Source organism: Lynx canadensis, chromosome D2 (assembly GCF_007474595.2).
Source record: "Lynx canadensis isolate LIC74 chromosome D2, mLynCan4.pri.v2, whole genome shotgun sequence".
In the NCBI taxonomy this organism is placed as follows: Eukaryota; Metazoa; Chordata; class Mammalia; order Carnivora; family Felidae; genus Lynx; species Lynx canadensis.
The window spans coordinates 75,127,863-75,150,314 of record NC_044313.2 but is presented as its reverse complement, the minus strand read 5'-3'; the positions used below and the strand labels follow the sequence as shown (position 1 = coordinate 75,150,314).

General features: G+C 49.7%; 1 protein-coding gene across 1 annotated transcript in view; it reads right to left on the bottom strand.

The window, feature by feature from the left end:
* Positions 1 to 22,452, bottom strand: part of MTR (5-methyltetrahydrofolate-homocysteine methyltransferase) — a 106,160-nt gene that overhangs the window by 5,251 nt on the left and 78,457 nt on the right. Inside the window, 8 exon segments of the mRNA XM_030334007.1 lie at positions 747 to 939; positions 1,537 to 1,737; positions 4,490 to 4,686; positions 5,918 to 6,073; positions 8,802 to 8,844; positions 8,846 to 8,878; positions 9,946 to 10,044; positions 15,360 to 15,441. Coding sequence (XP_030189867.1) covers positions 747 to 939; positions 1,537 to 1,737; positions 4,490 to 4,686; positions 5,918 to 6,073; positions 8,802 to 8,844; positions 8,846 to 8,878; positions 9,946 to 10,044; positions 15,360 to 15,441 — 1,004 coding nt within the window.

The window sequence follows — 22,452 nt, the reverse complement described above, 5'->3', positions numbered from 1 at the left end:
CGTCCCTCACCTAAACCTACGTTCCTGTCACTTCATCGGCACTGATGGCATGCTTCTGATTACTGATTAATTCCACTGAAACTGTGAATTGTGTCAATAAAGAGTGAAGGCCAAGAGAGGAAAGAGCTGAGCGGCGGGTCGGGCCTGATGCAAGACCAGTGTCCAGAGACACAGTCTGTGAGCGATGGGAGGAGGAGGAGGAGGTGGTGTGGACTATGGTACTAAAGGTCACGAAGGTCGCTACTGGAGATAACGACAGTGACAGTCCTGTGACAGGAAACAGGGCAGGAGGGATGCGGGGGGAGTATGACGAGCTAAATTCTCTGTCCTCGGTGGAGAGAAAGCAACTGAAAGTGATCGACCTAAAGATGGGGGAGCGGGGTGCCTGGGTGGCTCAGTCGATTGAGTGTCTGACTTCAGCTCAGGTCATAATCTCATAGTTCATGGGTTTGGGCCCCATGCTGGGCTCTGTGCTGACAGCCCGGAGCCTGCTGCGGATTCTGTGTCTCCTCTCTCTCTGTCCCTCCCCAACTTGTTCTCTCTCTCTCTGTCTTTCAAAAATAAACAAACATTAAAAAAATGTTTAAAGACTGTGGCATAATGATATGGACGTAAAATACTATGACACACAGCTGGAAGTGAGAAAGGACGGGGTTCTGTGTTTCCAGATTTGTGCGTCACGGGGGTGACCGCACACCCGTGTCCTTGGCGGGGAGGGACGGCACTCGCCAGCTCCAGGCACGTACCCGTGCAGCGCTCCACGTCAGCAAGTTTCCACATGGTGAGCTTCTCGGTGTGGTCGGGCTGGCTGGGGTAGCCAGGAGCCGGGCGGATGCCCTCGTAGCGCAGCCTGCGCAGGTCGGCGGCGTCCAGCTGCTCGTGGCTGTGGTAGGCCCACAGCTCCCGGCGGACCCTCTCGTGGAGCTCCTCCGCAAAGGCCTGCAGCCAGGGAGAGGCGTGCTTGGGCGGAGGCGGGGGACCCCCACGTCGGTGCCCCCCGGTGCCCCACAGGCCGTCAGGGGGGTCCGGGGCCCCCGGGGCCCCCCCCCCTCCCCCCACCCCCTGCACCGCCACCAGGACGGAGCAGGCAAGAGCAGACGGGCTGAGCTCTCGGCTCGCCTGTCGTTTCACTGGCTGCTCTGTGGCCGGCCTTGGCCTCAGCCTGGGCTCTGACGTATTATATTCAACGGTCCGAGGACTCCAGGCCCTTGAACTGAAACACTTCCCTGATGGTCTACAGCGGACAGGGGCCACGAGGAGAAGCCAGTTACTGCTTCCAGGTCCTCCGCTGTCAGCCTCGGGAAGAGGAGGGGACCTCTGCATGGCTCAGGTGACCCCACCACGCACAGGAAGATGGGGAAGCCACAGAGGATGCCAACGTGACAGCGAGGGGCCCTGACACAGGAAGCGGTTTTGAATCTTTCAGGCTCCTCGGGAGAGACAAGAACCGCAGCAAAGAGGTCACAGGTCCGAGGACGGCTACAAACGACGGCACGGAACTGGGGCTCCCCACCCCGCCCAGCGCTGTGGCGCTACCTCGGCCAGCCGGTCTCCCAGGGCCTTGACCATGATGCTGCTGTAGTCGTCACACTCCCGCTCATAGGCCCTGCTCAGCTCCTCCACCCCGAAGCAGGCAACGGCGAACAGGCCCAGGTAGTCGCGGACGCCCGAGTGCAGCGGCGCGATGAAGTCCGAGAGGCAGTAGTAGGGGTCTGTGCTGGCGGCGTCCTTCTCGGCCTGAAAAACAACCAGCGGCCAGACGGGTGATTAGCACGGGACAGCAGTCTGGTCTCTGCAGATGGCCCTAAGCTTCAAACAGGGGTGTCTGTCTTGTTCACGGTTACACCCCCAGCACTTAGAACAGGGCATGATACAAAGTGAGTATTCGACAAATAGTTGTTGAATAAACAAATGAAATTAGATTTTGAAGAAGCACAAGACAGGACATGACATACGGTCAAGAAACCACTGAATCTGCTCACTCACACGTGGACCAAACATTTCCCGAACGCCTCCAGGCACCGTGCTAGAAACTGGAACCTCAAGCATTCATATCAGAAAAAATTTCCCCACAAGTGTTTCCAATTCCAGATCAACACTAGACCCTGAAGCGGCATCCAAAAGGGACCCACCAAATGCACAAGCCTCTACTTCATGTTGACGGACGCAGCTCGACAAGCTCCCGGCCACCAGCCAAGGGCCACGTACCGCCCACCGTGGGAGTGGCTCAGGAGACGGCCGAGGACGCACCTGGGCCAGCCTGGAACCAAACTGAGCACCGAGCCGGACCGGCTTCTGAGAGTCTCGCCTCTCACCCCACTGACAAATCAGGTCTCAAACACATTTCACAATCCACAAATACTTACGGAGAAGGTAAACAATGAAACTGCTATTTACTGAGTGCTCACTACACTCCCGGCTGGTGCTTTACAGGAATTCACTGATTTAAGGCTGTCAACAACCGTGTGAAGGAAATACGTGATGCCACCAGCTCCATTTCACAGCCAGGAAGCTGAGGCAGACAGAGCGTGACCGGTAGCCCAGGGTCAGACGGCGGCAGGTGCGGGGTCCGGCACCGCACTGTATACCCCTGACTGCCGTAGGGCACAGGACCAGTCAGGGACTCGGTGGGCGGCACCAGAAGCTACAGGGCTCACTTGCTTGCTGGCCCTGGAAACAAGCACAGCTTCACCGACGCTGGGCAGGAAGTGGTTAAACGGTTGCCGGCCAGAAGGTGTTTGATAACAGCCTGTGGAAATGTCACCAAGCTCGGGGACGGGGACGGCTATGCGGGGAGAAGCGGCTTTCCAGCTGTACATTCTCTGCTAACAAAAGCCAGAGGGAGACACAAAGCTTCCCGGCCCCACAAGGGGAGACAGGTCATAGAGCCCCACAGCACTTAAGAAGAGACAGCCACCAGAGCCACTGAGACAGAAGACTCCCAGAGCAGCCAGAATCTTCCGGAGCACTGGAAGAAAGAGCTATCGGAATGGGTACTAAATGCACATTGAGAAGTCATTACATTAAACGCCCTGACACAGCCTGCCTGGTTAGGACATGAATGGTTGGACGTAACAAGAGATCAGAGGACGCAGGACCTGAAGGATGAGAAACTGGGCGGAGGCCTTCGAGCCGAATCACACCCGAGAAAGCCAAGCGACCAGCTCCCTAGCGAGCAGGGGCGGGAATGTGGAGCCTGCTGCCTTGTGGCCTACGGTGTCGGCACCCCGTGCACACAGGAATGGTACAGCTGCCTTTGGTGATCCTATCGTGGCATCATTTCACGTCCCGGGTTTAAGAAGCCCTTCAGATGCGGTGACCGTTAAAACACTATCGTCATGAAACACATCGCGGTGATGATTAAAAGCAGTAACACTGCTCTGCTTCTGAACGACCCGAAACGGTAGTGACACAGGGTAATTCACCGCAACCCTATGTTAACGACCCTGGTGCCTCCTGGTTCCAATTCTGGATGGGGACAACTGTATTTTGTAGCAGCTACGGGACACGCACAGGACGTCTGTACTGTCACAGGGTGAACATGAGAGGCGGCCGTGCCGAGGGAAGCCAGTGCGCATTAGGCCGGGTTCACGCTCTGGATGCTAAGCGCTTAGCTTCATCCCATCGGCCTCCGTTCCTGCCCCTGCAGGATGGAGATGTGGACTGCCCGCAGCAAGGCCGTGTGGGGATGCGGACTGCCTGCAGCAAGGCGGGTGGGGGGGGACACGGACTGCCCACAGGAAGGCAGGGGGGGATGCGGACTGCCCACAGCAAGGCAGGTGGGGGGCACGCGAACTGTCCACAGCAAGGCACGTGGGGGGCGGGGGACACAAACTGCTCACAGCAGGGCAGGAAGGGGGACGCAGACTGCCCACGGCAAGGCAGGGGGAGGACGCGGACTGCCCACAGCAGGGCAGAGGGGGGATGCAGACTGCCCGCAGCAAGGCAGGTGGGGGGGGGGGACACAAACTGCCCACAGCAGGGCAGGCAGGGGTCGCAGACTGCCCGCAGCAAGGCGGGGGGGGGGGATGCGGACTGCCCACAGCAAGACCGTGTGGATGTGAAACACGATGGTCCGTCCAGCACCTCTAGAGCACCTGGCACCGCCCAGACATGCAGCAAATGTTTGTCCCCACCTGTGTTCCCCTGCAGAAAGGGAGCCCCCAGCCTGTTTTAAATAACACGCATGCCTGCAAACCCAGGTTTTGGAACAAGATGTGTGTCTGTGTGTGACGACCGAGGCAACGGCTGTGTTTCTCACCCACGAGTCCCGCCGGTGCCCGAGGGGCCAGCCTCTCTACCCACACTGGCTGCTTCTCTCCGTCGTCCTCACAAACGCCTTGGCCTCGGGCCTGTGCATGGTCATTTGGGGGGGAGCTGGGGCAGCCCTGTCATTTGCACAAAGCTCAGACTTATTTAATTCTTATTTACGCTTTTTCAGTGCTTCCACCAAAGCAGCAGCAGCGGGGTGGTCAGTGCGGCTCCGTACCTGCTGCCTGAGCCCGTGGAAGGTGGCGATGGGCTCCGCAGCCTGGGGCTCCGCACCCTCCGCGTACAGGTGGATGTCGTCTCCCACGCTCTGCGCTGGCCAGAACCCAACCACGCCCCTGGCTCGGAGCTTCTTTTGGCCAATCAGCGCCGTCAGCATGGTTTGGGCATCATCATAGACTTTTCTGGCCTCTTCACCTATTAGGAAAACACCGTGAAGAATTCACCTAAAAGTGCCAATGATCGTCGGCGAAAACCACTTCTTTCTAAAGCCACCACCCCTCCCGAGCCATCGTCTCTGGTCACCCTCCTTTCCCCTCAAATACTGCACTGCTGCCTGTGAGGATCAAGACTTAAGGGGAGCGGCGGGGGGCTGGTGGCTCCTGCTGACCACATGCCCCGCCTGTCTCCCCAGCACAAACCACTGACATGCCTCCAGGCGGCAAGAGGCAGAGAGCCTAACGTGTGGCTCCCAGCACAGTCGCCAGACAGGGCAGCCCAGACCCTTCCTCGCCGACCTTGCTCGTGTGCCCATCACGAGGGATGTGGGACAGGTTGCAGAGGCAAGTGTGGCCCAGGCCCTCTTAAGTGGCTTCAGCACCACACACGGGCAGCCGCAGCTCAGGGGCCTCCCACAGGTTGTCCCCCGTACAGTGGGGACTGCCCTGACCCCACACTTCCAGGAGGCCACCCGCCACCTTGCTCTCATCGGGCTCTTTCCTGATCCTTTGACTGGCTTGGCACCGTGAACCCAGGCCTTTGGGGGCAGGTTCTAGGGGTGGGGCTACAACTCCACTCACCCCCACTTCTCTTGCTGATCGCCCCAAATCCCCTCCCCTGACCAGTGCTCCAGGCGCAAGGGACTCCTGGCATTTCCCCAAATGGGCACCTGTGACTGTGCCTTTCCGTCCTGTCTCCTCTGCCTGGGACGTCCTCTTCTCCGGTGCTGTCTCACATTCCCAGTCCCAGCCTCAGTAACCCCATGTGCTCTTCCAAAAGCAGTTCAAAACACCACCTCCCCAGGAAGCTTCCCCCAGACCTCTCAGTCTGTCTCATCTTGGGTCCACGGAAGCCCTGGGCTCAGCCCCACGGCGGGAGCTCGGCATGCCATGTGGGAACCGCCCATCGCCGTCGGCTATGCCAGCTACTGGCCACATCCCAGAAGGCGGGGGTGTGTTTATTCCCGGGGCCCAACAAAGAGCCTGGCTTATTAAAGAAGAGATCAATGAAATGCCAACTACAGTCCATAAAGACCCATCTAGCAGCTTCAAGCCACCGAAGAGGTAAACAACACCCCACACGTTAGACCACAACGAGAAACCATCTCCCACAGCATCTGAACTCTCGGCTCTCCACCTGTTCTCCCCTTCAAAGTCCCAACACTGTGTCTCGAGTATCAGTGCAGAAAGGAAGGGTCTGCTGAACGAACCTACAGTTTTGTCCTTAAATATCTTGGGAAAGTTCCGATTCGGGTACTTGCCACGGAGCTGCCAGACATCAAAGAAAGGCTTCCAGTCGATGTAGGCCACCAGCTTCCACAGATCGTAGTCTTCAAAGACCCGAGTCCCAAGAAACGTGGGCTTCACTGTAAAAGTGAAGTAGTGATGTCACAGGGATGCCGCAGCCTGCGGCTAAGCGCCTAACGCGCACGGCAGGGGTCTGTGCCATGCCTCCTGGGCCAGCTCTGTACTGCTCCGGGGGCCCCACGCTCTCTCTCCCCGCAGTCACCCACAGGAGCTGCTTTACAAGGAGGGGAACTGTAAATTTTGCAGTAAATCTTAAATAAAACTACCCTTCCCAGACAGCTGTCTACACCGGCCCTTAAAAATTCTTCCCTCTGCCCTTTGGTCAAAGAGAAAAGACTTGGGTTTCTCTTCACTTGTACAGATGGAGACAATACTAAAGTAAATGCCACTGTAGAGAGACACATAAGGTAAACCACTTACCAGAGGTGTGAAAACAAGAATCAGCAATCTCTACTTCCCACTGATACATATGTATATGGGCAAAGTATAAGGACATGCACATGCCGAACAAGGCATCAAATTCAGGATTGTACAGGGGAGGGAGGGGCACACAAGCAGTTTCAACCACTTATGTACTGGTTTTTTTAGTGTTTATTTTTGAGAAATAGAGAGAGCGCACGAGCAAGGGAGAGGCAGAGAGAGAGGGAGACAGAGGATCGAAGCAGGCTCCGCACGGTCAGTGCAGAGCCCCACATGGGGCTCGAACCCATGAACCGTGAGACCGTGACCCGAGCTGAAATCAAGAGTTGACGCTTAACCAACTGAGCCGCCCAGGCGCCCCGGCATTGCTTTGTTTTTAAAATGGGCACCAGGTTATTTCTGAGGTGGCTGGCGGTATTCGTGGATGTTCGACATATTGTGCTTCACGCCCGTGAGTGTAAAACAGGACCCGAGTTAAGTAATGATGAGGAACGAAGAAGAGCAGCACGCCGGCACCCTGCCTGCAGCGGGGTCAGCGGGGTCGGGCCGGAGTCGGAAGTGATGCCCACACGTGAGCTTCCTGGCCCTCAGTTTCCTGGTCTCTAAATAGGGTCAGAGAACTTACACCATCCCGCCCATCTCAGGTGCTTGGGACCGAAGTCCCAAGAGCACTTTTGTCTCGTCAGATAGTAAGAGGCGGAACGTGAGGCAGGAGTACAGGAAAAGCGCGAGCTGCTGCTGAGTCTTGCCTGGAAATCGCTATCTTTTCACACATGTTCGCAGTAGCTCTTTCTCATTCGTTCCCGGTCGTGTTTTTACTGTTGAGAATAATCACTTCTTCATCATATTCCAGTATGTTGCTTCGTTTGACAGATAAAAGAAACTACAGATTTCCTCCTGATGAATGTCTCCTCTTGCCTAGAAAGGCAGGGAGAAATGCCCTGTCACAGTCACTGAGGGATGTCAGTCTTGAATTTTACCGCCAACGACCTTGACAGAACCCTTCTGTCTCCCTTTCCTGACTTCCTGCAACTAGTCTAAGACTGGGGTGTCCTCAAAAACACTTCCGAGGGCCGTACGTCAGCGCCTCGATCTTCTCAAGCAGCAGGTCCAGAGCCTCGCAGAGGCCCCGCACTGGGGACAAGTGGCCGTTCGACTGCTGCCTGGCACTGTGGGCCTTCAGAGGAATGTCCCCACTGAACTGTGGATGTTTGACTTGGTTAAAATGGACTTCCCTTATTAGACTTCTCTAGTTACACAGTGAAAGGTAACGAGAAAATAACGGACTATATAGTTATTTACGTTTTCCGAAGGTTTACCTTTTCTTATCCTTACAACCTCTCACAGGGTGACTCCTTCTTACACATCAGAAGAGGTCGAACGCGGATGCAGGATGCTCAAGGTCAGTGATCTGCAGCCGGGAGGCAAACCGGGGTGAGAACCAGGCCTCCCGACTCCTGACGTGGCATTCCTCCTACTAAACCACAGCGGGCTCAGCAGGACTGAAATCAGAACCGAGCTCACCTACATTTCCAACTTAATGCTCTCAAGTCAGCCAAGGAGCCGCGGAACACAGATGTTGTGAGCAAGGAGAGCGGATCTGAGGTATTACCTTGGAGATACAGATTCAATGAACACAACCCCTGTTCACCCTGTCTGGGCTGTGCGTGTGTATCTCATGCCTCTCTGAGCGTGTCAAACATCCTCCATGTTTTACTCCCTCGTGAACACCTCTATCAGGCAAGAGAGCTGGCTAGAAATAAGGGGAAAAAAAACAAATAAAAGAAACAAAAAGAGGGAAGCATTCAGAGAGACAATGGGAGAGAGCGAACAAGAAACAGGAGCTCCGGCTTTGCCGCAATGTCCTAAAGGTCTGTTCGGTGTGAGGGCATCTTCAATCTCAGAACGACACATCGGCCCTGGGGCCTGGCCTGTGACCCAGGCCACTCAGCGACTATAGCACCCAGAACCTGCGTCAGGCTTGGGGGGCGGTGGGGGCGGGGGGTGGAAACTGAGCACAGCACAGAGGAGGGAGTGTGGGTTAGAAGGGGCAGACCAGGGATAGAACCCAATAACCTTTCGGGCTCTTACCCGAAATTCGCGGTTCTCACATTTAAGCGGGGATAACAGCACATTCACTACGGGGTTGTGTCAAGCACTCAGACACTCTAAGCGGTCCTCAGGACACAGTTTGGTCCTCCATAAATGGTACTGTTTCCTCTCACTTTCAATCATCAATGTCCTTCATCACCATTATGAGACACGATAAAGCATCTCCAGCTGCCTGATTTCCAGACAGCCGAATGCAAACGTCTCTCCAGCCACATTATCACCCACAGCCTTTCTCCAACTGACGGTCAAACAGACCTGGAGGAGCCTCCGACAGCCAGTCCATATGGAAACCGTTTTTTTCTAGCCTGACTCAAGGTTAAGTATCTTCTCTCCTATGAAAAAAGACAAGTTATTTAGTCAGAGACTCTTAGTTTTTCAGCTGCTGCTATGAAAGTATGTCTGAAAAGCTAGTACATGAGTTTTATTTAAAAAAGGAAAAGGGGAAAAAAAAAAAACCCACAAATGCTTTCATTAATGAAAATTCATATCCTGAGAAGTTCTTCCTTTTCCACCCAATGTGAGGGCTTCACATCAGCACCAGAACGACGGAGAGTAAAGATTCAATAAATATCCATTAAATATTGATAGGTGGATACAAAGCTGACCTGTGCCCTTCTCAGAGCGGTGTCCTGCCGGTGCTTTTAGAATACCTGAGGCCAGGCTCATCTGGCCTGCCGTTGACCGCCCCCAGGACCAGAGGGCAAAACTAAGAAATTTTCAACTGTGAGCAAACCTAAGAGGCGGAACGCCAGCCACAGTATCTTGGGCTGGTCACTATCTCACAAACACCTCTTTTCTTCCTGCTGTTTGTTGTCTCATTTCACTTGCCTCGCCACCCCCCAAATGCACCCCTCTACGCACAAGGCCCAACAGGCAGATGAACCAGGAAGAAATATTCCAGTGACTTCTAAAGAGTGATTATGCCTCCTTTCCAAGGAACCCCTGAAGCTTATGTAGAGAAGGGCAGTTGTTGAGACACTGCTCTGCACAGTCCGTGCTGGGCAGTCAGGGAGAGAGGCGGACAACGGTCGCCTCTAATGTCATTTTCTTCCATTATTTCAAGAACAAGGATCCGTGGGAGTCATTTTCTATACGCTGCTTCAGTTCCCATTCTCCCGCCACATATGTTTTATTCATTCTCATAGCTCTGCTGTCTAGCACAGCACCTAACCCCTACTGTGTACCCAATAAATGTTTGGTGGAATAAATGAAATTAATTTTAGTATAACCCCAAGTTATCAGGAACTTAGACACCAGAGAATTCTGATCTGAACATGAAAACAAGGCTTCTCTAAAATGATGCTAAACCTGTTGCCCTCCTTTAAACAATGAAGTCACATTTTTAAAAAAAAATGCAGGATCGGTTTAATACCCAAACTAGCAGGTATTTGTCACTTACCCTGAGAGACTCGTAATGGTCCTGTCTGATCTCTTCATATTCTTCTAAGATCTCCTCAAAATATTCATCCTTGAGATTCTCATCTAATAGCTGAGAGCACTGAAAACGCAAGATCAAAGTTCAAGAACCACAGAGGAGCAAAAGGAGATAAATAAAATATGGACAACACTGGTCAGTGCTGGCAACACCTCCTCTAGGAAGCTTCCCTTGTCAACGTCATCCCCTCTCCCTTCACCAGCTTCGTGAACTCCTGCCGGGGTGTGCAGTTAAGAGCTGCCTCGGAGGACCTAGGATGTCCAAATCTCACACATTCAAAAGAAAGCCCTTCATGGTTCCTGAGAGATAAGCTCTAAGCCCTTGAAATGTCCTGCCTGATGAGACACTTCGTCTACATGGAGCCCTGGGCCACCCTGGATGGTCTATGCTAACTAACAACGTGACTAGGGACGAAGGGGGCCCCCTTGTTCATGTTGTATCTGTCTGACCTCCGGAGTAACTAAGGCTCTGGTTACTAAGGTCAGTCAGGTCATTAAAGCACTCCTACGTGACTGACTCCCAACAGAAGCCCTGGACACTAAGGCTCAAGAGAGCCTCCCTGGTTGGCAATGCCCCCTGTACACTCATCACTGGTGGAAGAATTAAGCACTGGCCACGTGACTCTGCTAGGAGAGGACACCAGGAAGCTGGTGCCTGGTCCTGCTTGGATTCTACCCTTTACATCCTTTGCTGACTCGTGGCCATCCGCCATGATTATAACAGTGTTTCTGAGTTCTGTGAGTCCTTCTGGCAAACCACTGAAGGGGAGCGTGGTCTTGGGGACCCACACAGCACACTAGCTAGGCGCCTCTCTTCAGTGTTTCAAAGGTACCCGGTTCACGTCTTCATCGCTGCATTTACCTCAGGCTTTTAGTACCTGTCTACGTACCTCCTTGCCTCACTAGAGGACAAACCCTTTGAGGGCAGGGCTGCACCTTAACCACTCCGTGTCCCTGGTTTCTAGCTCTGTGCCTGGCACGTGCAGGGCACCTCTCACTAAACGCTTGCTGAAGGAATGAGGCTAATCTTCACAGTCAACTATGACTGGCTAAGAAAAGAACAGAAACCCGTCATCTGACAAATACGAGGCTACTCGGTAAACTGTAAAGCTAGGATCTGCGAAATATTATTTGTGACCAGCATTACCAAGCTGGTGGAAGTAGAGCCAAAACCAAAGCTCAAAAACAAGAAATGGCTGCTCCTGATCACGATCACTTCACGACGAGGCACCGCCCCACCCCTGCGCCTCCAGCTGGATTCCCCCCCCCCCCCCACACACACACGAGGGCAGGGAAGCCGAGAACCATGACGTGAAACTGAGCAAGGCAGGCCGGACGATGGCTCAAGGGCCCACCGGCTTTAAGTGTCTATGATTCTGTGTGACTTTTCTAAGCATCTCTACCAGCAATCCGATCCCCAAAGAGTTAGTACAAAGCCAGACCACTTTCTTAAGGAACCTAATCAGAAAAGACCCTTGCGGTGAGCCTAAAAACAGGCTCCCGAATGGTGTTCACACCACAGGGTACCTCCCAGCCTTACATTAACCTCGGCTCAATGGAGTCCCCGTTTAGGAAAACCAGCAGAGCTCAATGAAAACAGCAAAGGGATGCCTACTCCACAGCTCCCCAAAGTACATGCAACCAGTGTCTTAAAATATTGTTTAAGGGGCGCCTGGGTGGCGCAGTCGGTTAAGCGTCCGACTTCAGCCAGGTCACGATCTCGCGGTCCGTGAGTTCGAGCCCCGCGTCAGGCTCTGGGCTGATGGCTCAGAGCCTGGAGCCTGTTTCCGATTCTGTGTCTCCCTCTCTCTCTCTCTGCCCCTCCCCCGTTCATGCTCTGCCTCTCTCTGTCCCAAAAATAAATAAAAACATTGGAAAAAAAAATTAAAAAAAAATATATTGTTTAAAATATTGCATCCTGCTAGGTTTTAGACTCTGAGAAGGCAAAAGCCTGCTTTTCTAAACATCCAAAGAACTTAACCATACGCTGCCACAGCGACTATTGGGAAGACGGAACACACCCTGGGGGGCCCCCTGTTCCCAGAGCCAAAGTGACAAGCCAGTCCCTCCATGCCCAGTCTGACTTGCTTGATGGAAACAAGTCCGTGGTCAATTATACAGGCTAATCTTCATGATCTTTCCACCATAAAACCACAGCCCAGTCACGCGTCTTCATGCCAACCATTTGGACACAGCACAACTTCCCTCTTCCTCCTTTTATTCTTTGTTCTTGGTGACAATAGCAGTGAATGAGAGGGAATAAGTTGAAAATATATTTTATAATTTAGAAAGGACTAAATACTGGCACCTCGTTTATTTAAAAGGAAAGAAGGGGCACCTGGGTGGCTCAATCGGTTGAGCGTCTGACTTTGGCTCAGGTCATGATTTCACGGTGTGTGGGTTCAAGCCCCACATCGGGTTCACTGCTGCACAGCCCGCTTCGGATCCTCGGCCCCCCTCTCTCTGCCCCTCCCCCGCTTGCACTCTCTCAAAAATAAATTAAAAAAAAAAAAAAAAAAAAAGAAGAAAGGAAAGAAAGCAGGGGCATCCTGAGGTCTAAAGCTCCAACTACCAGGTCGTTGCCATGTTTGGGACTCTTTCAAACACCTGCGCCAGTGACCCAGAGCACAGGCTGCTGGCACGCGTCTCTCAGCTGAGCCCGAAGACACGGAACCAACAATCGGCCTAAACAAACTGTACCACTGATCCTGAAAAGCGTCACTAGCAATAACCCAAACCACTTACTGTTGGACTTATGTCTGAGTAATTTCAGAAGGCGGCCACTTCTCTGGACCCAAGAACCACTAACCACTGCTGGCGGTCCAGCTGGACGGACCCATAAGGAGCGCCAGTGCCCGTGCTCATCTTCTGGCTCTCAGCTCGGCCCTTACTGCTTAGCTCTTCTAGACGGCGAAGGAGGGAACTCAAAATGGAATCCAGAGGCTGGTTCCTCCCAGCCAAAGTCCTCCCCCCGATGCAATGCTAGCACCATGTACTTGAAGAGGGCCAAGGGCCTGGTCTCCATATGAGAAATGTTCAGTCATTCATTAGCATTTGAAAATAGCAACAAGCCTTAAAAAGAGGTCCACTGGTTAGTCAACTATGAACTCCATACAAGCTCCTTATGAAGCACAATTCAAATATAAAATACAAAAACTGTCCTGAAACTAACTTGGAGACACCTACTTTATTTACACATTAGTTTACGTCAAGAGTAAATAAAAATGTGACTTTATGATTCCAGTCTGATTTAACCGTATCTTTTTTTTTTCTTTTTTGAGAGAGAGAAAGTGCAAGCAGAGGAGGGGCAGGGGGAAGGAGGGGAGAGAGAAAGCAAGAGAGTGAGAGAGAATATATCTTATTCCAGGCCCAGCTCAGAGCCCAACATGGGGCTGAATCCCACGACCCTGAGATCATGACCTGAGCCGAAATCAAGAGTTGGATGCTCCAGAACAGATGAACATAAGGGAAGGGAAGAAAAATATTATAAAAACAGGGAGAGGGACAAAACAGAAGAGACTCTTAAATATGGAGAACAAACAGAGGGTTACTGGAGGGGTTGTGGGAGGGGATGGGCTAATTGGGTAAGGGGCATTAAGGAATCTAATCCTGAAATCATTGTTGCACTCTATGCTAACTAGTTTGGATGTAAATTCAAAACAAATAAAAAGAAAAAGAAAAAGAAAACTCTTTCTACAAAAGAAGCATACAGTATTAAAAGTACAGAGTCATGTATATAGAGTGTTTATAAATATTCATAAGGAGGTCAGTAAGATTTGACAGTTCACAGAAGAGGATGCATGAATATTAAATTATTCACGCTAATTATTAAATAATTAAAGTTTATAACAATTTAAAAATAGAAACTGAACAACAATAATTTTCTTAAAAAAAAAAAAAAAGCCTGGATGCTCAACTGACTCAGCCGCCTGGGAGCCAATGATTGTATCCTTTTTAATAAGAATCACTGAACATTAATGGGAGCACATTTCGTGCAGCATAGAGTAAGACCACCGGCCTTCACGCCCTACCCTACCGCTTGATGGACGTGTGGCCTCAAGAGGTGCTAACCTCTCTGTGCCTGTTTCCTCTACTCTAAACATGGATAATGAGAGTATCTGCTTCATGGAGATTAAATTAAAAATCCATGGAAAGCACTCACCACAGTGTCTGGCACACTATCGATTTTTAATAAAGTTAGCAATTATTGTACAACCTCCATATAAATAAATTCACAGATCTGGAAGGATGTCTTTGGAAAACGGTTCAGGCAATGTGGCCACCCGAGCTTCGGGCTGCACCATGTCACCTGATAGTTTCACAAATCCCCAGACCCTCCTTGGTAACCCTCCTCACCTACAAATGTGAAGGCTGGACTAGATTAGCGGGTTTGGTTTGTTGTGTTTTTTTTTAAGTTTTTATTTATTTACATGAGAGAGACAGAGACAGCATGAGTGGGGGAGGGGCAGAGAGAGAATCCCAAGCAGGCTCCACGCTGTCAGCACAGAGCCTGACGTGGGGCTCGAGTTCAAACTGTGAGATCATGACCTGAGCCGAAAGCGAGTCAGATACTCAACCAACCCAGGCGCCCCCATAGACTAGCAATTTTCAAATTGTGCTCTTTCAAGAACTAGGTGTGGGGTGACGGATAGGAGGGGCTGCTCTAACTCATACTGTACTGAGCTTCCAAGTAAGACATCACTGGAAGACAAGCTTTCTGTCACTAAAACAAACTTGGAAACCACTGGACCACATGGTCGTTCAGATTCCCTCCAGCTATTATGTCCTCTTAGTCAATGAAAATAACGAAACACGTAATGAGAGAGGACATTAGGCTTCAGTGACAGAGAAAAACCTAAAAGACCACTCAGGAAAGTGGTTTATTACATTCACCGAGAAGAAGAATCTATTATTCTGGATTGTGAACATCTAGAGAACGTTCTTCTCTCTTTGGGTAGGGCCAACCGGCCCATTCCAGATTAAATGTCTTTCTATCTGGAAACAGGTCGTTTAAAAAATTCCACATTCCTTCTAGCCTTGGCATGGAGTTAAGACAATGTATGTTCACACTTGTAAATATATGTAAGTGGCTGAAATCTCTCTCCCTCTGGGTTGGTGTCGAGGTCAGAGGGATCCTGGCAGGGCTTCTCGGTGACTCAGACGCGGTCTCTGAAAGCACAGGACACACTCACCTGGCCCCCCTCCAGCAATGCAGACGACCACAGTGACACCATCCTAACAAGCCCTCGCACATTCTTTCACATATTTTAGTAGAACTGGACAAAAATAAAAGACCATCTTGGGAAATACCCCTTATTCAGAACACAATCTTTTCTCCTCTCCTTACATAGCGGAAATAACGGAAGGTCCCACACTTACCACCACCACACTCTTGGACGCGTCCAGGACGTGGATGACAGGCGCGCTGTATCTTGGAGCTATTTTAACTGCCGTGTGGGTTCTAAAAAGAGGGGTCAGGAAGAAAAACATATCCATCAGTGCTGACCGCTCCCACATGACCCCCGTTTGGAACCATCAGAGACAACGTGTTTCCACAGGATGCTTTCCAGAGAACGAACTTCACGTGTCCCTCGTAAAACAAGACTGACTTCCTCCCCACCCTAAGACGGGGAATCCAAGGGGAGAAGACACGGGTCTGTTGGCTCAGGCTACGAGAAATCTGACAAAACACGGAAGACCCTGTCCTCAGCTCTCTGCCCTTGGGAATGAGACCGTGATGCCGCACTCATTATCAGCCTGCCTGAACCGAGGGAGCTCACCAGCCCAGGTGACTGCCCTTGGCTGCCATACAGGTCAGACTGCGTTTCCTACCCCAAATGAGCTGGGGTGGCAGCCAGGGCGCCCGGGAAACCAGACCCAAGGCGGCGGGCCCAGGACGCACCGGCCACGCTCCTCAGCCCTGACCCCCCCTCGCACTTGTAATAAGGGGCCCCGGACCCTGAATAAATTTGGCACGAAGGAACCGAGAGGCATAAGCAGCAACAGTCTTCTACTAACGTCGGCTCGGCCCCAAACCCCTCCTGCCAGACTCGGGAACATCAGGGGTGAGGAACACGCTTCAGTCCTTGAGACGACCTGACTGAAGTACGCGGCAAGCCGTCTACACACCCGCTCTTTCCTCACAGAACACGGCCCACTACGTGAGGGGTGAGGATGGACCCGCGTGCCCTCCTGACTGCGGTTAAACCAGGGCCCTGAGCACAGGCCGCAGTGCCGCGTCCAAGGGCGGCAGCCATACTTCCCCCAGGATGGGCAGGGAGGGGGCCATCCCTGCCGGTCTTTGCTGGACCCACGTTCGCCCCCAAGGCAGCTCCTCCCCGCGTCAGATGCTTTCACATTCTCCCCCTCGGCCCAAATGCATTTCATTTGGGAAGAATGTCCAGACTATGCTACTATGTGGGGAAACAACAAAATACCAAACAGTACGTTTGTGTTTTAAAAACCACACTACCACCCTCAACCCACCCTAACCCTCCAACCTTACATAGGAGTTTCCGTACATTTACCAAAAACCAGATACACATCAGATGTCAACACTGGTTACACAGCGGCTGGAGGTGGAACGGAGGACGGGAAGGGAGAGAATAAATTTTACTTTACGTTCCTCTGAAGTGTCTGACATGTTCTAATAGTAAGCGTGGACTACTGAGGAAATTTTTAAAACCAAGAGGATATGAGAAGACTGATGTATGTGTGTGTTTTTAATAGACTTCTGAGGGATGACTAAAAATTCATTTGCGGTGAGACAGACAAGACTGACATTTCACCTGTCCCCTTTGTGCAAGTATCTCCACACACGGACAGGAAGCAGGGGACAGAAGCCAGAAGTCACAGGAAGTGAGCCATCAAATGGAAGTGCAGGCTTAAGCCACTGAGTGCAAGAGACTCTTCCGGAGTCGGGCGCTGGGGCGCAGAGCAGCAGGGAGAACCAGACCGTGGTCCTGAAGCAGCCACGCCAACTCCACTGCGTCCCGAGGATGTGTTTTGTGTCCTCTGCGTGCCCAGGGACCAAAGATTTGAAAATATCTTTGGTATTCTCCGACTTCAGCCAGGTCACAATCTCGCGGTCCGTGAGTTCGAGCCCCGCGTCAGGCTCTGGGCTGATGGCTCGGAGCCTGGAGCCTGTTTCCGATTCTGTGTCTCCCTCTCTCTCTGCCCCTCCCCCGTTCATGCTCTGTCTCTCTCTGTCCCAAAAATAAATAAAAAGCGTTGAAAAAAAAAAAAAATATCTTTGGTATTCTACAAAGGGAAGATTTTCTTTTTTTCAAGTTTTTTTTTTTAACGTTTATTTATTTTTGAGACAGAGAGAGAGCATGAATGGGGGAGGGTCAGAGAGAGAGGGAGACACAGAATCTGAAACAGGCTCCAGGCTCTGAGTGGTCAGCACAGAGCCCGACGCAGGGCTCGAACTCATGGGCCTGAGACAAAGTCGAACGCTTAACCTACTGAGCTGCCCAGGCACCCCAGAGGTAGATTTTCAAATAGTAGGAATACTTTTGTTTTTTTAATTAAAAAAAAATTGTTTTTTAATGTTTATTTTTGAGAGAGAGAGAGCACACACGCAAGCAGGAGATGGGCAGAGAGAGGGAGACACGGAATCTGAAACAGGCTCCAAGCTCTGAGCTGTCAGCACAGAGCCCGATGTAGGGATCGAACCCACAAACCGCAAGATCATGACCTGCGCTGAAGTCAGATGCTCAACTGACTGAGCCACCCAGGCGCCCCAGGAAATTTTAAAGAAGAAACTGCTTCCAGTTTGACAACAGAATATAAGTGAGACTATGTTTGCTTCCTCTTCTTTAGGTGGTCAGTTCTTCAAGCACACAAATGTACCTCAATGTATATTCTGCATGGAGTTCCTCTAGGAAACACTAAGCCTAATGTGACTTAGTTGACATTTCTCTTAAAGAGAACCAGTACAGTTTTAAACCTTCAAGTCAACATAATTAGTATTTATTAAGCATCCAAGCGTTCTCTGTGCAATTCCGGCCATTCTCACACTGGTGATCTCTGGACAAGGGTACCAAGAAGAAACTGATGGGTTCCACTTTTTAAAAACACTACCACCACCACATAAAAGCAAAGTATTGCTTTCCACCATAAAAAAATGACAAAGCCGAATGAGGACAGCCATTAAATCTGTGCTTGCTTGGCCATCAAGAGTACTTCTGGTTTCCTTATAAAACGGTATGATATTGATTCTACTTTCTCCTAAGCTTCCATTTATGCGGCCCTCTCCAGTTGGAGGCAGACTTCTGTCTGAAGTCTGAAAAGATATATAATGTTGGAATCCCTCCTTCCGTCCTACAAACCAACAACACGGGGCTAGCCCCCTGAGGCTCAGTCTCAAATCTGGCTCTGCTAAGTCACTCACCAATGCCGGGGACCCAGTCAGTCGCCTCCCATACTTGCCAAATGGGCATGACAGGGTTAACTTTAGAAGGTCTTTTTGAAAAGCACTGAAAAAGAACAAGTACTCCAAGCATTTATTTCATGCCTTATCCTTCCAGAATTAAAATGTTTTACCTAAATGCAGCATCACACACACACACACACACACACACACACACACACACACACAAATAAATAAGAAATAAAACCTTAGAATTTGGTGAGAAAAACGAGAGAGGAAATAAAGGCACGAACACTGAGCAGTGGGTCAGACGCAGAAGTCGGGTCCCTGAAATCCTACACCCAGGCCTGAGCTTCGAACTTCCCTGCAGCCAACTCAAAGAGGAAAACAGTACAGTTGTATCACTCAGCATCTTCCCTCCTAACAATTAAAAAATATTTAAGTTCGGAAAATTACCTCTATTTCTGGGCACTGAATTCCTTCTGAATTCTCCATTACTCACAAAAAATAACTGAAAAAGACACTTTGCAGTTATTGGCTCTAAACCACTTAGAAAAGCTAACTGCCACACTTGTGTCTTTGAGAAGGTATGTAGCTAACAGGGTCAGATTGCCATAAAAGTCAGTTCCAGTTGGTGACACAAAACCATACGCATTACAGACAGGAGAATGTTCGGTTTTCCATTCTCTTACAGCTATAGGTTCAAAAGGGAACTCTGGGCCTATTTCCGTGCCCACGTGACCCCTAATCGGTACAGTCCTTTCGGCTTCTCCAAGGATCCATCAGACAGCCTTAAGGCTCACTGTGAATGTCTTGGGAGTACAATTCTAATTCTATCATGCCACCACAGGCCACTGAGATCTGGAAGAGCCATGGAGTTCTACCCCCTTATCTTCTTTCATGACAACTTGGAAGTCCTGAGCTGCCATCTGCTCAAATAACAGTTAGCAAAGGAAAAAACTGGAACACTGCTGAGCTCTCAACAGGTCTACAGGAGGCAATAATAAGGGCTCTCAGAGGGCTTCTGAGACATTCAAACTCTGAATGCCTTCTAGCAAAGCTGACTCTCCCAGGAGTAGACGGCATCTTACAGAGATGCAAAAAGCACTAACTGTAAAGGAAGAGACTGATAAATCAGACTTCATGAAAATTAAAAACTTTGTTATTTAAAAATACAGCTAAGATAGCAAAAGCCAAGCCATAACGAAAGAATCTACTTGCAATATATATTTCTAATAAAGGGCTTGCGTCCAATATAAACAAAAAACATGTACAAGTCAGTAAGAAAAGAGGCAGAATACCCAATTAAAAAAAAAAAAGACTTAAAAAGCATTAACAGCCAACATACACATGAAAAGGTACTCAGCATCATTAATCAGCAAGAAAATACAAAGGAAAACCATACCGAGATGTTATTACATACCCACTAAAATGGATAAAATTGAAAAAGGTGTGGAATAACTGGAAACTCTCATAATTGCCGGCGGGAATGTAAATTAATACGATCACTTTGGAAAACTACCCAGCAATGTCTAACGCCAATGATCACGTGCGTATGACCCAGCAAGTGGCATTCTTCCAAACAGCCCCAAACTGGAAAAACCCAATACCCGCCAACAGTCACATGGATGACTAAGCCACAGTGTATTATACGACGGAATATTGCACCACAATGGGACAGCAACTACTGTAACCGCTGCTTTGGGCCTCCCAGGTAGAACACTGCACAAAATAAGCTGGACACAAGAGAGTACATGCCACAGGACTCCATTTATATGAAGCCGAAATGCGGGCAGAACCAACCTACGGTGACAGGGCAGTGGTTACTTCTGTCGTAAAGGATGACTGGGTGGGGGCACCCAGCAAAGTTCCCAGAGTGCAATGTTACCGGGGGTTCATTTCTGTAAACGTTCATCAAGTTGTGTATCTGTGATGTGTGCACTTTTCTGTATGCCTGCTACATTTCAGTCAAAGGGCTTGCTCAAATATGAGGGTCTGATTAAGCACCGTTAAGTGAGGCCTCACCCACGGTCACTACTTTAGAACGGAGTCAGAAGGGGGGAGGGTTACACCAAGGCTCTGAGAGATTGCACAGGAAATCTGTTCTGCACAGGCGTTCTGGCACCGCAATGGAGAAGGGAATGGTTATCTGGAAGGACTGCCACTAGCTTTTATTTTCCGAGTAATTTCCTGGAAACAGCAACAGGCATGGAAGAGAACAGAACCAGAGAAGGCAGAGCTCATAAAGAGAAGAAGGAACTCTGGCAGGTCAGGGGACCCAGCTGTCCCAGCGCCCTTCCCCAGACCCCGAGAACAGAAATTCTGCAACCGCACAGAGAGACAGTGGGTGACTTCCAATCTGATGAATTCTAGCTTGATATCCCAGCTTATAACTGTGAGGAGGCACCGATGGCTAATTCTGCCTATGATGGATCTTAGGAAGGTAGTTATGTTGCCTCTGAATTTTTTTTTTTTTTTTAAAAACCTCTTTAATCTGGTGGCTTTTACTTGGTAAGAGATATAACAGAATGGACTATTTTGTAATGTTCCAATTTGCACATCACATTTACCTAGCTCATAATACGTTTCGTTACATCTGCTTCTTTAAATATTTATTTATTCTGTTTTACAACCATGATCCCAAAAGCATTTCATGCTCATAAAGGTCTGTAAGTTCTCTTATCATTCTCTTTACTAAGCTAATGAATATTCACGTTAAAATAATCAATTACCCAAGACTATGCTCATTGAAACTCCAGCTATCAACGGTTGGTCACATCCCTGCAGAATAATCTGCCACATATCCTAGTGGGCAAGTCCTTGGTGGGAAAAACAAACTCAGCTTTCCAAGGTGAGCGACAACAGCCACCTTATTGAGTCCTTCAAGCATGAAAAGTACTTAGTGAATAAATGACATATAACACTGTTACTACTTGTGAAAATAATCCATTCAGATTATAAATGAGATGATGGTTAAATTTATGTGTCAATTTGGCCAGGCCACATGGTCTAGTTTTTGGTCATACACCAATCTAGATGTTTCTGTAAAGATAATTTTTAGATGTGATTAACATTTAAACCAGCAGGCTTTGGGGTGCCTGGGTGGCTCAGTCAGTTAAGTGTCTGACTCTTGGTTCTGGCTCAGATCATGATCTCACAGTTTCTGGGTTCAAGCCCCACATCAGGCTCTGTGCTGACAGTGCAGAGCCTGCTTGGGATTCTTTCTCTCTCACCCTTTCTCTCTGCCTCTCCCCCACTTACTTATTTCAAAACAAATAAAAATAGACTTAAAAAAAAAAGTCAGCAAACTTTGAGTGAAGCAGATTATGCTCCATAATGTGGGTGGGCCTCGTCCAATCAATTGAAGACTCACGTCCTCTGAGAAAGAAGGAATTCTGCCTCCATATAGCCTTTGGAATCAAGACTGCAACATCTGCTCTTGCCTGGACTCCAGCCCTCTGACCTTCCCTGCAGATGTCAGTCTTCCCAGGCCCCCCAATCACATGAGCCAATTTCTTAAAATACATCTCTCTCTGTGCGTATATTAACAATATAATACAAAGTGATATAGAAAATCTACATAAAGAAAATATATATACACAACCTACAGATTCTGTTTTTCTGGAAAACCCGGCTTAGTGCACAGTCATTTCTAGTGTAGGATCAAGTTCAGTGTTCCCCCTGGGCATTATTCCCTGCCAAAGTAAACAGTATGGGGCAGAAAGAATATGTCATAAAAAGTCTAACAGTGCCCATAATTAACATATTTCCCCCCAAACATCATTATGATCATGACCCTCAGGAAAAAATCTGACAAACTCTGTAATGGCCATGTGACCAACTTAGAACTTTCTCCTCTTTAAACTGTTTAATCCAAAGGTTCTCAAAAGGTTCCCCCTTTCGGAAACAACTTCCCAAGGTGATTCTCTGATTCGTTCTTGCTAGGCTGGCCTTCTGCCTCAACTATTTCCAGGTTGGAGTTTCTTCAAGGGAACCTGTAATTACTCAATCAGACACCTGCTTCAAGACAGAGAGTGGGCTAAAGTTCAAGAAATGTCTTTGTGCCAAAAAATACACCTTCTCCACCTGGCTTGATTT